The sequence below is a fragment of the Hyaena hyaena genome, unplaced genomic scaffold (assembly GCF_003009895.1).
Source record: "Hyaena hyaena isolate Hyena2069 unplaced genomic scaffold, ASM300989v1 scaffold_29, whole genome shotgun sequence".
NCBI classification, from domain to species: Eukaryota; Metazoa; Chordata; class Mammalia; order Carnivora; family Hyaenidae; genus Hyaena; species Hyaena hyaena.
This window is the reverse complement of record NW_024080661.1, coordinates 2,871,600-2,886,355: the sequence shown is the minus strand read 5'-3', so window position 1 is coordinate 2,886,355 and position 14,756 is coordinate 2,871,600. Positions and strand designations below refer to the sequence as shown.

Below are 14,756 nucleotides of genomic sequence, written 5' to 3'. Positions count from 1 at the left end.
GATTATTTAAATGTGAAGAACAGGTATCAGGACAGAGAGGGGGGAAGCGGATTGGAATGGAAACTCATTTTAGGAAGATCTCTTTAATTTGAATTTGTAAGTAAAAGTCCCCTGAACCTGCAGTGTCCCCCATTAATGACCGCAGAACCCCCTGGAGAGGGCACGGAGCTGTCACTGGGAACCCGGGTGTGCGGGCATTGGGCGGGAGAGGCAGGGGTCCGGCTTCCCCCTCTTCTAATTTCTGGGGTGCAAAGGCGAGAATCTGGCTGCTAGACTCTCCATCTTGGCCTCTATCAGGGCTGCCTTTCCTCTCCCGGGGCAAAAACTAGGCCCTAGGGGATCTAGGGCCCCCACACCCGCAATGCTACAAGCCTCACAGGTGATGGGTCCTGCCATCTAGAGGGCTGGGAATGAGGGAGGCATTCAGAAGGGGAGAGGGGGCACTGAAGCTTTCATTTTGCCCTGACGCAAGTGGCAATTCTGGATACCTGCTGCTACTCCCGACTCACCCCAAAACTACCTCAGAAGGGCCCCTGTGTGGAGGATTTGGGGTGAATTCTCACTAGAAGAGGGAGGCAGAGCTCCTGCGAGAATAGGGAGGTTCTGGAAAGAATCCCCTGCCCAGATGAACCCCTTGGGGCTCCTCCGCCTGATTCCCTGCACCCCAAATCTCACCCCTTCTCATATTGGGGTTTCCCCAAATAGCGAGAAGGAGAAGAAAAGAAGATGGCGACTGAGAAAAGGGTTGCTGGTGGAGCAGCCATGAAGAAATGCAATAAATTCCTTGTTGTTTTATGAAAATTTACAACTTTGTGATAGAAGTTTATGAGTGGTTGAATCCAGCGATTGGCCGGCGCCGGTCATGTGGCCGGGCGATCGTGAACATGAACTTTTTATCATTTCCCTGGTGGTTATAATGCAGCATTCTTTTGGACACCACACCTAGGTCGGAGCACTGTCGTCCTTCAGGGCTCCAGCCTCTTGATATTTTTATACTTCAGTATCACTCGATAAAGAAAAAGAGAGAGGGGAAGAGAGAGGGAGAGGAAAGAAGAGAGAGAGGGAGAGAGAGAGAGAAGGAGGGGGTGGGAATTACACAAAAGAGAGAACCAAAAATAATTTTAATTTCTAAGTTGATTTGCTTGCTGATCTGGGATTTTAGTCATCATGGAGGGTAAATGGACAATCTGCCCAGGACTGCAGCCTGATACCATTTTTCAAAGCCAGAACTTACTCCATTTTCTATGCAAATATCAGAAAAGCGAAACACCCTCTCTCCCAAGTCAGAGAAGGGGAAGCGACGGCTCTCAGGTTGGGACAATATTATCTGGAAGATGAAGAAGAAACAGAACGCTTCCCCCCCTCCTTCCTCCTCACCCCTTTCAACCGGAGGAAAGAAATCCCAAGGTCTACAAAGGTAAGAGAGATTCTACAATTCTCTTCTAATTCTTTTGCATCGATTTTGTAGGGGGTGGGGCTTGGGTTTGTCTCCCTCTCCTCCTCCCCCCTCCAAGACGGGGCTGAACCCCACCTCTGGGCGCTTCAGGAAGAGGCTTCCCAGGAAATTCGGTGGCGGCAGAGAGAGGGGTGGCTGCTTCCTGGAGGGGGAGCCAAGGCAGGGCGGCCGGGAGGAGGAACCGAAAGGGGCCACGGAGGCGAGCTCGATGTCGCCCTTTTAAGCTGGGAGGAGAGGCTCAAGCGAGGGGGCTGCAAAGGAGAGGATGGGGGTGTCTGGGCTCCAGGGCGCCCTAGAAGCCTGTCGCTACGGCCTCTGTGGGTGTGCGCACCCCCTCCCCCTCCCACCATCCCCCCCCCCTCGTTCCGGGCTCCCGAGTTGCCCTCCGCGCGGTTCTCTTGCCCGGTATGGGTATCGGCGGTCTCCCGGCGGTATTGGCACGAGGGGCGGTGGCCTCGAGGGACGTCCTGGTCTCTGGAGGGCCTGGAATGTTCGCAGAGGCCCGCGAGGGCGTGGAGGCGGCGGCTAGAGGGACACAGAAAGAACAGTTCACAGAGAAATGCTCATTATCTCCCTTCGGAGGCATTTTTGAAATTAAAGGGCTGTGGGTGGAGGCACTAAAGTCGAGGGAGCCCCCCCCCCCCCCCCCCNNGCCCCCCCCCCCCCCCGAGGAAGCCAGCCTGAGAGTGCCCAGGTCTGTCGCCACTCCCGCACTCCCGCAGGAGGGAGCCTCGCTCTGCAGGGAGACAGTTTTGTGGTTTTTAATGCGGTAGGTTCCGGCGGTGTTGGTGTCTGTGCACTATTGATTCTATTACTTGCGTTTTATGGGTGTGAGTGTGCGGATTTCGGTGGAGGAAATTGCCACGCGTGTGTCTGAGGTGGAAACACCTCAAACTTTCCTGGATCCAGCCGTGGTGATTGTGAAGAAGCGGCGGAGTGTGCTGTTGTGGTTGAAGCTTGTAAACAAGAATTTAAAAAAAAAAAAAAAAAAAAGGAGAGGGACAGAGAGAAGGAGGAGGAGGAGGAAATAAAAAAAAGAACCCAGTTAGGGAACCCGAGGGTGTCCGGACTGGAGAGGTGCCTGGCGCTCAGCTCAGACAGCTCAGGCGCTGTCCCTCCGGCGCCTGATTTCATTCTCCAGCCAGGCCTCCTGGGGGTGGGGAGGGGGAGAAGAAGGTGGGGGGGGGGAGACCGAAATTCCTAAAGTAACTGGTGGAGAGGAAGAAAGGGAAAGCCGGTGAGGACCTAAAAATAGAGTGAGGGAGAAGAGTTCTGGGGAAGCTGCCAGCGGAGAGATAAGCGGTTTTGGGGGGTGGAGGGCAGGAGAGACTATGATTTAGTTTGGTTTACACGAATAGGTGATTGCTTTTCTCTTTTTAAAGACCAAATGCAGAGCGTTCGGCCTGGGGCCTCTGGTTGCCTGGGGATCGCCGGGGGACGGGGGTGGGTAGGGGGATCCTGGCTCTCTGGATCCTGAGCTGGGAAGAGAGGGACACAGGCCACTTGTGGCTCGGGAAGGGGGCCCCTGGCCGCACAGGTAGAAGGAAGCAGGCCCGCACTGGGGGCCTGCGGGGTCCCTCGGCGGCACAGCGAGAGAAGTTCTCCGCCAGCACCCACGGCACTCGGGGCCTATTCTCAAAGGGAAAAAATTCCCCAAACCCATCCAGACTGAAGGTCTTTTTCTCCTGTAGTCTTGGCGAGGTATAAATCATCCCTTAGACAGTTTGCTCTGACCCAAATTATGCGGTTTGCTGCCATCTACCGTCCGTTCGGAGACATGCGGCTTCGGCACCACAAGCCTGGCGACACTGCCTGTACCGTGCGCGACGCCCGCTCGGAGCCCCTGCTGCTCAGGTTCGGCGGATTTCAGGGGACTCCGGGCCCAGATTGTCGCTTTGTGCTGGATCTTGGTACCCGCCCTTCCGCGTGCGGAATAGAGAACAAGTGTCCCCTCCTCCCGGCCCGCCCCATTCCAGCTCCGAACCCAGCGGCTGGCTGGGAAACCGGCTTTCTCTAGGACATATTTAAAGAGGACTAATACTGCATCCCGCGGGCAGGGGGCCCTGAACCAAAGGGTTGGGGGATCAGAGTCGCGTGTCCTCACCCTCCTGCCCCTCCAAGGCTGGAGACGGGACCATCCGGGCCGCTCAGGAGATGCGAGGCCAAGGCTGTTCAAGGTTTATTTGGTTTTCTTTCCGGCCAAAGGAGGGGGCCAGCAGGGGAGGCGCCGGTCCCCGCAGTTCCACTCGGCTGTCAAAAGACAGACCGGGTCTGTGTTCTCCGGGTTGGCTGGTGGGTCTTGCCAGTTGCTTGGCCGGTGAGTCCGGTGGTGAAGGAACTGAGCCGAATTTTCTGGAAACTGTTGGTGTCTGCAAGTGAGTGTGGATCCCCTCCCCCATTCTCGATCGTTTCAAGCGAAATCGACACAAATATGCGTCGGGGAAGAACGGGGAGTGGGAGCAGGGATCAATCATTAAGGAACCAAACCATTGTGATTTCCGTTCCTGCCGGACCCCTCACACCCGCTTAACCCGAGCGCTCTCGCAGAAGGGGGTGGCGAGGGCAGGGGTGCGGGCCTCTGCTGCCGAGTTTGAATATTGGCCCCTGTCTCACGGGTTACTGATTAGCTCGGGCTTTCAAGCCGCAGGAGGAAGCTCTGGTCGCTCCTTTCAAGGTGCTGTGGCCCCAGTTCCTGGGCGGGGGGTCCAGGAAATTGCCTGCGGTGCCAGGCAGGCCGAGGTGTTACTAGGGTCTGGCTCACAACTGGAGGAGCAGCCCAGAGCGAGGGGGCCCAGCGGTGCTGGGGGGCAAACCCAGCGGCTGCGGCGCCTCAAGAGTCTAGACCACAGGAGAGCTGCCCTTTCAGCATTTCTGCAGAAAGACTGACTTTCAAGGCCAGAAGGCCGGGCCCAGTGCGGAGGCCCCGAGGGAGCGTGCCCAGCAAGTCTTGCGCCCCTCTTTCCTGTGGGCCATCCAAAGGACAGGTGGGGAGGGAAGGCGGCTGGTACAGGGGGGCTGAAACACTTCGGGGCTTTTGGGGTGCCCATGGACCTGGGTGCCGGGAACGGGGAGCATAAGCGGAGCGTCCCGGCCCATCCCACCCCCCCCAAGATCAGAGACGGTGCCGTTCATTTGCATAATGGAAATGAGGTCTTTGTACCGTGCTTCGGACGGGCTAATTTTAAGGCAATATCCCTAGTAAACAGCTCCCAAAGGTTGGGAAGTCCCTCTGGGAACATTTACGTTTCCCAAATTCAGAGAATCACCGCGTCTAGGGGAAGAACTGAGTGGAGATATTTTAATTCGCTCCATCCCAGCCTGAGTTGGGAGTGGGCTCGGGGGGAAGGTGCCCACGACCCAGTGAGGTGGAGGTGGGGGCAGCTTCGTAGCTGCGGGGAAATGGGAAGCCTGGACGGTGTCTAAATCCTCCTCCCCTCCATGCACATGCAGGCAAAAACCTCTCCCTGCGGTTACCGGTACAGGAGAATTTTACTCATGAGCTGAGCACAACTCGGATATTTCCCTGGGAAATGAAAATGCGTGCGCGTCCAGGGGAGCTCGGATTCACAGCACAGAATGTTACAATTATAAATTCTGCCTGTGGGGTTTCTGTACAGTCCTTCTGCTGTGTCCTCAAGACTTGGTACACATTTATATCCATCTCTCTATATACACTCTTCCACCGTGGGGCTGGGAGACACACCCCAGACTGGCAGACGGCTGTGCCTGCTGGGTATTTACATATTCCCCCTTGGAGACAGACAGACGGCGGTGGACCGAACCACAGACAGATTCGTAGAGATCTGGCTCCAGAGACCAGGCGGCCTCTGGCCGGGCCCGGCCCGTCTGCTCTTTCTCCCAAACAAACGGATCAGACGAATAAACGCTCATAAATACCTCTGGGCTTAGATAAGAGCGATGAGGCGCTATTTCCTTTCATGCCGGACTCCAGGCGCCCAGGCCCTGCCTCTGGGGCTCCATCTCACGACAGGCAACCTGCAGAGGTGAGGTTAATTTGGGGACGTGACTCTAAGGGACGAGGCGATTGTTTTCATGCTTCTCTATCAGGGATGTCTCCCTCTCTTACAGCATCCTACTTACTCCCGACTCTACAGCAAAGCCCACACTGTCCATTTCTAGGAAGGGGACGTTGTGACCAGGGATGAGGCAGGACAGATACGGCCCAAGGCCCAGCCTCGGCGGCAAGGACGAGAGAGGTGCATACAGGCACTCTCCTGACCTTGCTCCCCTGGCCCAAATGTTCCCAATTCCTCTGTAGGAGTGGGCCCAATCACAGCTAGATTGGGACACCTACCATTCTTCATCATTAGAAGACTTGAGTTTATTTTCTCAAATTTTGATTACTACCCGCCCCCCCCCCCCCGCCTCCGAATTGGGCTAGGAAGTGGTTGGTGAGACATCCAGAGATCACCATGTGGCCATGAAGGTATAGCCTAGAAGTTGTCCTGAGTTCCGGGATCCTTGTAGGCCACGGGGCGACCGACCAATTTCCCACTTTGGGCCACCAAGCTCAGCGCTTTCCCTAGTATCCCAACCACTTTCCTTGGAATCCTGGGCCATCTTTAGTGGGCAAGCCTGGCCCACGAAAAGGAGCCCAAAGCACAAGACGCCCCCCTTCCTCGTCAGATATTGTCACATGTCCTGGCTCATTCCTGAACCCAGGTCTGAACATTATCAACCTTTACTGCCTGGCTTCCATGAGCCTAGTTAGAGTGTTGAAAACATACTGTGACTCAGTCTTCCAGCCTGGCTTCAAGGCTCATTTTCCCTAGATGGGGGTGGGGGTGGGGGGGGGGAGATGAACAGAGATGAGCACTCTTTCTCACACCCAAGCCTGTGCAGCAGCAAAGCTGGTGATACAAATGTGAGCTGTGGGAGGGACTGGAGAGTCGCTGAGAGCCTGACCCAAGGGTGGTGAGCATCTGGAGAGGGGAGTCAGGCTGATAGTTGTAAGCTGCCTGCTGAGCCCCCCGCCCCGCAGCACCTGACACACCTCTCCCTCCTTACAAAACTGAGCCCAAACCAAGTCTTGGGAAAGAAATCATTTTAAAAAGAACTGCCAGCTTCTGGAGAGACCTGGAAAAGGAGTAGGGGCCCCTCTCTTCCCGGCTGTCTCTGCCGCAAATATTAGGCAGTTTTTGACGACCCAGAATAGAGGACGAGCAATGTCTTCCCTGTAACCCGATGTGCTGCGATATCTTTGCTTCTTAAGAATCTGTAGCCCAGGATATTCTAATGATGGGGGGCGGGTAGAGGGTGGGGGTGGAGTGAGGGTTGCAGGCAGGGTAGGGATCAGAGGAAGCTAGGCAGGGGGATGCCCCTTCCTCTTCCTCTTCCTATCCCCCAAGTGAGAAGACTAGTCCCTTTTCCCCAGCGCCCCTTCTCATGCCAAGAGCAAGCAGTACATGCTGGAACCAGGCAGGATGTCTGGGGCAGCCCCTGTAACCTTCCAAGAAGCTAGCTCCTAGCCTAGCCTGGCTTCACCCAGCCCCAGAGCCGGAGGGCTCACACCCTCCTCCCATTTCCCAGCCTTCTGGGTCCTCTGGGCCGCAGGCTCTGGCCTGCCCTCCGGCCCATAGGAATTGTGAAGACGCGAGAATAATAAACCCAGGCTTGGAGGAGACAGACTAGACCTGGGAAGCAGGAAAAAACAGTTTCACCTGGGAAGGGGAGCGTTTCTTCTTCTTCTTCGCCTCTTTCTGAAAACGATGCTAACTAGCCAACTCTTCTCCTTTCCTACCCACACAAAACCCTAGAAGCAAACCTTTTCCTTGAGTCCTCTCCTCCCCACACGGAGATTCATTCCGGGGACATTTACCCACCCTTCCCTTGAGGGAACCGGGCTGAAGCAACGCAGGGGTTAACTTTTCTGAAAACACAATTAACTTTTTCCTCTCCTGCGTGGGGAGGGGAGGGATATATTTATTTAATCACTGGGGGATGGCGTGGTCTCAATCCACATGCTCCCTCCTCCCTCAAAGGCACAGACGCCTCTCTCGCAGATCCTACGTAGGTGGGGGACGCGTTGTGTTGTCGGGGAGAGAGAGAGAGAAAGGAGAAGGAGAAGAAGGAGGAAAAAAAAAAAAGGTTGATAGGTTTGTGCGCGGGTCCCTCGCGCGGGCTGCGCTCCTCCTGGGTGCTATTTGACAATTCCTGCCTCTGCTATTGGTCAGTGTTGGATCAGATGGTTGTATTTCCTTCTGGCCCTCACTGGCACCTCGCCATCCCCCCTCAGCTAAAACCCAATCTCAGATATACTACTAATAGGCGCGGCGCTCGGACTATAAAACACAACAAATCATAAACCCGGCGGAGCAGCAGCGGCCGAGCGCGCCTCCCCTCCCAATGAGTTCCTATTTCGTGAACTCCACCTTCCCCGTCACTCTGGCCAGCGGGCAGGAGTCCTTCCTGGGCCAGCTACCGCTCTACTCGTCGGGCTATGCGGACCCGCTGAGGCACTACCCCGCGCCCTACGGGCCCGGGCCCGGCCAGGACAAGGGCTTTGCCGCTTCCTCCTACTACCCGCCGGCTGGCGGCGGCTACGGCCGAGCGGCGCCCTGCGACTACGGGCCGGCGCCGGCCTTCTACCGCGAGAAGGAGTCGGCCTGCGCGCTCTCGGGCGCCGAAGAGCCGCCCCGGTTCCACCCCGAGCCGCGGAAGTCAGACTGTGCGCAGGACAAGAGCGTGTTCGGCGAGGCGGAGGAGCAGAAGTGCTCCACGCCGGTCTACCCGTGGATGCAGCGGATGAATTCGTGCAACAGTGAGTGAGCCCTCCCGCGGCCGCCGCGACCCCCGCGGGCCCTCCCCCCCCCCACCCGGAAAGAAGTAGCGCCCCCACCCCCACTCCCCCGGGGTGCTGGGTGGGCATCTCAGTGAGGAGCTAAGGGAGGACGGGGCGCCCGCCCCACCTCCCGCTCTGTCCCCTCGCCCTCAGGAGTTCCAAAGTTTGCAAAGTCCCAGCTGCACCGGGAGCCAGGGGGAGCGAGTGGGCTCCCCGGGAGCGCCAGGCCAGGGCCGGAGTCCCGGGCAGGGGAGGGGGCAGGGGCCGCAGCCACTGGCGTGGCTTTCCCCCCTCGTGCCCCCAGCCCCGGTCGGGTCCCCCACCCGAAGACGGTTCCATTAAAAACGGAGTGCGTCATCGGAAGGGGGGCGGCGTGACGCTGGCGAGGGAGAGTTGTGTCTGTCCCGGACTGTGTTTCCCTGGGGGTCCGGCGCTGGGGAAGGAGGAGGCACCAGGAAAGGGGTGGTAGTCAGAGGAGGGAGGGAGAATCAGGGGAAGAAAGGGAGAGGGAGCCGGCGGAGGGGGAGACGGGGAGAGGCAGGCGCCTGGGTCTCAGGTTGGATTATTTGTCGGCCTCAAGTCCCAAATTGATGTCCATTAGCGGGACACGAAAGTGAGGAGCCGTTAATGCCGACTGTGGATCGATCCACGTCATTACGGATTAAGGGCTGGAATCTATCACAGGGCGGTGGGGGAGCCAGATAGATGGAAGGAAAAGATGAGGCTAGGAAGAGACACACCTGGCCAGTGGTTCCCCAGCCCCTCCCCCTAGGCTCAGGTGGGATTTTAAGCCCTCCTCCCATCCCCCACCGAGCGTCTAGACCAGAGGCACAGGCCTGGGAGACCCGGAGGGCATCTGGAGAGGGCGCTGGGGGGGGTGAGAAAGTAGAGGGGGGGGGAGCAGGGAACTGGTAGAAAGGAGGGCATCCCGGGACAGGCTGGAGTCCACGTCGGAGGGCCGGGTGGGGGAGGGGGCTCTGGCCCCGGTGACCCCAGGCCTCAGCATCTTCTCTCTGCGTAACAGGTTCCTCCTTTGGGCCCAGCGGCCGGCGCGGCCGCCAGACCTACACCCGCTACCAGACCCTGGAGCTGGAAAAGGAGTTTCACTACAACCGCTACCTGACGCGGCGGCGGCGCATCGAGATCGCGCACGCCCTGTGCCTGACCGAGCGGCAGATCAAGATCTGGTTCCAGAACCGGCGCATGAAGTGGAAAAAGGAGAGCAAACTGCTCAGCGCGTCTCAGCTCAGTGCCGAGGAGGAGGAAGAAAAACCAGCCGAGTGAAGGCGTTGGAAAGGGAGGGGGGACGCGAAGGGAGCGGCCTGTGGGGAGCCGAGGGCCTCGGAGAGCCCCGAGAAGGCTCTGCGGGCGGGGGACCCGGGGGACCTGCCGTCTAGCGCACGGCACGTGCGGGGGCCCAGCGCCCTCGGGGACGCCCCCGCCCGCAGAGCTCTCACCGGGCGCTGGGAGGCCCTGCCGCCTGAGCGCACCCAGCACCCTGAGCGCCCCCTCCATCCCTGCGGGACCCGCTTCGGCCCCGTCAGGCTCCCCTGTTGAGAACTGAGGACCGGACTCACTTGATGTTTCCTGGAAGCAGAGCAAAATGCTCTTGTCTGTGTCGCGTCTCATTCCGTCCATGTCCCCGGTGCACGGTTCAATGGTAGATTCGCAGTCCCCTCAGCGGGGGCCTCGAAGACTCCCTGACCCCAGACCTCTCTCCCACCCCCACCCTAAAGCCACTGGAAGGAGCACATACTACCTAGAAGTAAGAAGAGGAGCCTCAGAAGAAAACAAAGTTCTATTTTATTAATTTTCTATGTGTTGTGTTTGTAGTCTTGTCTTAGCTCTGGACGTGAAATACTTCGGTAATAATATTAATATTATTAATGATGATGATGATGATGATAATAAAGACGTTAAAACTCGCCGCTCGGTCACCTCTGCTCCTCCCCCGCCACTCCCCCACCCCCAAGGCCACCCCACCGTCCCGGTGCCGGAAACTCCGCAGCGAAGGCTGGAGCCCCGGCCGGCCCCGGCGGGCCCGACACGACTCGGAAGTTACAGCGGAGATAACGGCCGGAGCGGTCCCGCCCAGGCGCCCGCGCGCGCCTCGCCGCCGGTGCGGAGGCTCAGGACGGCCTCTCCCGGTGCACACTTGGGGGACGGAGAAGGGCCGCTTCCCCTCCTATCCCTCTTATTCCTCGTTGGTCCGTGGCACGAGGGACGCGACCGAGGCCCGAGCCCCGGAGCCCCTGCAGAGACAGCCAGGAGGGCCTGGCTTCTCGGCAGCGCCTCTGTCCTCAGGCTCGCGAGGCCCGGCGCCTTCGGCCTGCCCGCTTGGCCTGCTCTCCGCCGCCCTTGGCCCTGGGCTCCCGGCCTGTGGCTCTGGAGACCAAAATCGGGGCCACCGGGTGTCTCTCCGCGCGCAGCTGAAGGCTCCAGGAGCCCCTTCCTGCCTCTAGCAGGAGCTCATTGACAAGCAGGGGCACTCGAGGCCGCGCCGCCGGCGGGCGTGGGGTGGGGGACACGACTTCTCCCTGCTCCTTGGAGACTTGAGGGCAGGAGGCCAGGTGATGGGGCATTGTGGTCTCACCCTCTCAACCAAAAAAACGACCCATCCTCTCCCCACCCCCACCCTCACCCTCACCCAGGCGGCAAGCAGCGGACACTGTTTTCCTTTCTTCCTCCTCCCTTTCTCTCCCTTTTTTATTTTTAAAGAAAATAGCCACCCGGCAGAAGGAGCCCAGCTGCGGCGGTCTCCGGCCGCCCAGCGTGCTCAGCAAGGCGCCGCTGGTCCTCGGAACCCCTTTCCAGGGAAGATGTGGGCCGCAGAGCACGTTCTGAAACTACCCAGATGTCAGCAAGGGGCCTTCAGTGGCGCCTCCCAATGCAATAGCGGGGAATCTGGTGACGGGGTGAAAGGGTCTTGCCTTGATCCCGAACTCTCAGAACCCCAAACCCCGGCCACCTAGTCTGTCGCTGCCACTGGTTTCCCCTGAACCAGGCCGCTCAGCACCAGCACGCTTCGTCCTCCGGGGTCCCTGTCCTGCTTTGCCATTCTCCGGGCCTGGGCTAAGGATGGGGAGGGAGTCAGGAGGAGGATCCCAAACTTCTAAAGGGCACAGAAGTGAAAGCGGCTCCGTGGAACCCTCGGCCCAGCGCTGCCAGCTCCGCCTGGACGCTATGCATGGGACACAGCAGTCCCGGCAGGAAGCTGGCGGGTCTGAGCTCGCGGGGAAACGCATTGCAATAATTGTTTTTCACACATCTTCTAACCCTCCGCCCCCCCCCCCCATTTCCGTCCCCAACTCGGAGACTTGCAAAGCCCACAGGAGGGAAAAGCAACTCAGTTTTTGATCATCTCATCCAGAGTGGAAATAATAATAATAATGGCAAGGAGAAGGATACCAGTAGTCTAACCCCACTTCCAAGAAAGTGGGTAAAGGCTCAACTGGGTCTCCCCCCCCCAAAAGACTCAACTCTGCGGGTGAGCCGGGCCAGGGTTTCTTTTCTCGCCCGGCGGTTGCAGGGAGCCAGCGGGGAGGCAGCCGTCGCCGCCATGGCAGCCTGCGGCCCGCGCTCCCGCCGATCGCCGGGAGGTGGCGCGCTCTGCTCAGAGGCCGCCGCCAACCTTCTCCCTGTTTCTCCCCCTTCTCCTTTTTTCCCCCTCTCTCGGAGGCTCGCATTGAATCGGCCCTAACGATTCTCGGATCGTCATTATTTGTAACCATAGAGCATGAATTACCTCTTGAGGTCATCAGCGAGAATTTACGACTGGTCAACAAAAGCACGTGATTCCCTAACGCCCCCCCATCCCCCCTTCCAACCCCCCCCCATATTTGGCCGCATACATAGCAAAACGAAGTACAGTGCATCGCTATAATTCATTAATACATCATAAATCGTGAAGCACAGGGTTATAACGACCACGATCCACAAATCAAGCCCTCCAAAATCACCCAAATGAGCTCGTACTTTGTAAACTCCTTCTCGGGGCGTTATCCAAATGGCCCGGACTATCAGTTGCTAAATTATGGCAGTGGCAGCTCTCTGAGCGGCTCTTACAGGGATCCCGCTGCCATGCACACCGGCTCTTACGGCTACAATTACAATGGGATGGACCTCAGCGTCAACCGCTCCTCGGCCTCCTCCAGCCACTTTGGGGCGGTGGGCGAGAGCTCGCGCGCCTTCCCCGCGCCCGCCCAGGAGCCCCGCTTCAGGCAGGCGGCGTCGAGCTGCTCCCTGTCCTCGCCCGAGTCCCTGCCCTGCACCAACGGCGACAGCCACAGCGCCAAGCCCTCCGCTTCGTCCCCCTCCGACCAGGCGACCCCGGCCAGCTCCAGCGCCAATTTCACCGAAATAGACGAGGCCAGCGCATCCTCGGAGCCTGAGGAAGCGGCGAGCCAGCTAAGCAGCCCGAGCCTAGCTCGGGCACAGCCAGAGCCCATGGCCACCTCCACAGCCGCGCCCGAGGGGCAGACTCCGCAGATATTCCCCTGGATGAGGAAGCTTCACATCAGCCATGGTAATTCTCGCTTTCGCTCCCCCCTTTTTTTTTTTTTTTGTCTTCCCGGCTTTCCTTCTCTGCGTTTGGGGAGGTGGGGGGGGGGGAGGCGAGGAGAGCTTGGCTTTTCCTCAAATATAGATTTATTATTTTTTTAACCAGAGGGGGAGAAGTCTTTAAGAGGGTCTTCACAGCTTGGGGGGATAGAGCCAAAGCAGGTCTAGCTAGGTCTTTAGCTGGGGAGGAGTATTTTTAATCATTTGTCTCCAGATTCGGCTACGGTTTTATTCGCCCAGCTAGCTGTACTCGCTCTAGGATGAAGGATGGGGTTTATGGAACGTGGGGAAGGGTCCTGCCGACCCCCGAAATTTTGAGGCTGCAAAGGAGGGGACGAGCAGTAAAAACGAGCTTTCCAGGGCAAAAGTGCAGCCGCTCTGCTCCCTCTCGGGGCGAGCGGCCGCCTGAGCCCAGCGAAGGGTGAGGCACAGGGAGGGAGCAAGAGACAAAGCCGGGCGCATTCACTGCCGGCAGAAGTGGGGGCTGCAGGAGAAGGGGGTGCAGAAGCGAGATCTCGGATGCCGGGCGTCTGGAGCGGGGAGGATTGGAGCTGCGGCGAGCTGGGTGCCACGGACGCCTGGGTCCTGCTCCACGCCCCTCTCCCATCCAGGGCCCCCCTCCCTGAACCGGAATAACAGTGCCTCTCGGCTCTACTCTGTCTGCTCCAGATATGACCGGGCCGGACGGGAAAAGGGCCCGGACCGCGTACACCCGCTACCAGACGCTGGAGCTGGAGAAGGAGTTCCACTTCAACCGCTACCTGACGCGGCGGCGGCGCATCGAGATCGCCCACGCGCTCTGCCTGTCCGAGCGCCAGATCAAGATCTGGTTCCAGAACCGGCGCATGAAGTGGAAGAAAGACAACAAACTGAAAAGTATGAGCCTGGCTACAGCCGGCAGCGCCTTCCAGCCCTGAGCCCGCCGGGAGGAGCCCTGGGTGGCCCAAGAGCACTTGCCGCCCCCCCCCTCGCCCTGCCCCGGCCCCTCCGAGCCTCCCTGCGCTGCCACTGCCCGCTGGGGACCGGTTCCCACGAGCCTGCCTCGCCCCGGCCTTGTGTTACGATTTTTCGTTCGGTCTTAGGTCTCCCTGTGGCTCCCTGTCTCCCGGACTGGTTAATCTTGTTATTATTGTTAATAATAATGATAATTATTATTTCCCCTCCATGCTCCCCACTCCCCGCCACTCACCCCAAATCCGCCAGTGTTTCTGAATGTTCGTGTCTGTGGTTGCACTCCTTCCCCCAGGAAAGAAAGAAACTCGCATGTTTAATGTGAACTTTCCCCTCCCCATCTGTGTTCTTCTAACTTATTTATAAAAGGATGATCGCTGTGTTTTGAGTTTCAGCTTGAAACTTCTCTAAAGGGGCAGCAGTTGAGGTGGGGTGGTGTCGTGCCGCGGCCCAGCTGAGCTGGCCTCCGCGATGGAGTCCATGACTGTCTCTTTCCACCTTCCTCCTCCTCCCTCCCCACTCCCCAGGCCCAAGTCTCCCAGTGGCTTGGTCCTAGGGTGGGAAGGGGGCTGGGGGCACCAAAGAGGCTGATGTGGAGAAGGGGGAAGGTAAACCGTGAGAGTAGGGTTCCTGCCGCCTGGGTAGGCCCCACAAGGCCTGGCCTGGGAGTGTACGGGAACAAAAATAATCCTCAGTGTAAAATGTCTCTCGTGTATTTCTCTGTGAGTCCGTGGGTCTGGAGTAGAGGGCCCAAAGCTTGTAAATATGGGGAGAGTCTGGGTCAGACCCATCCCCTCCCCCCCCACCCCCCATTTCGCTTCTAAGACCGTTTGTAGTGAGCGAGTGGATGCTGTGCTACGTGTGAAATCTGTCTTTGCCTTTGCCGGGCCTGTCTCAGTGATTCGCTTTTGGTATTTGTTTGTAGCTTTCCTTGAAGTCAAATAAATGTTTCCCCTACTCCACTGCCCTTCTACTTGTCTTTTCTCC

At 58.5% G+C, this 14,756-nt stretch overlaps 2 protein-coding genes across 3 annotated transcripts; both read left to right on the top strand.

Moving 5' to 3' along the window:
• Positions 1-947: 947 nt before the first annotated feature.
• On the top strand, positions 948-10,183 carry HOXB6 (homeobox B6). 2 transcript variants are annotated; one of them, XM_039227762.1, is made up of 3 exons: positions 948-1,417; positions 7,713-8,237; positions 9,283-10,183. In XM_039227762.1, the coding sequence occupies exons 2-3, from the start codon at positions 7,823-7,825 to the stop codon at positions 9,540-9,542; spliced, it is 675 nt and encodes a 224-aa protein (XP_039083693.1). In that variant the 5' UTR covers positions 948-1,417; positions 7,713-7,822; the 3' UTR covers positions 9,543-10,183. The 2 variants fall into 2 exon arrangements, with proteins under 2 accessions (XP_039083693.1, XP_039083692.1); XM_039227761.1 differs by having other exon boundaries at positions 4,907-8,237.
• A 2,038-nt stretch (positions 10,184-12,221) lies between these two features.
• HOXB5 (homeobox B5) lies at positions 12,222-14,214 on the top strand. The gene is made up of 2 exons (XM_039227827.1): positions 12,222-12,783; positions 13,488-14,214. Exons 1-2 carry the CDS (start codon positions 12,222-12,224, stop codon positions 13,733-13,735), a joined length of 810 nt encoding a protein of 269 aa, XP_039083758.1. The 3' UTR covers positions 13,736-14,214.
• Positions 14,215-14,756: the final 542 nt, after the last annotated feature.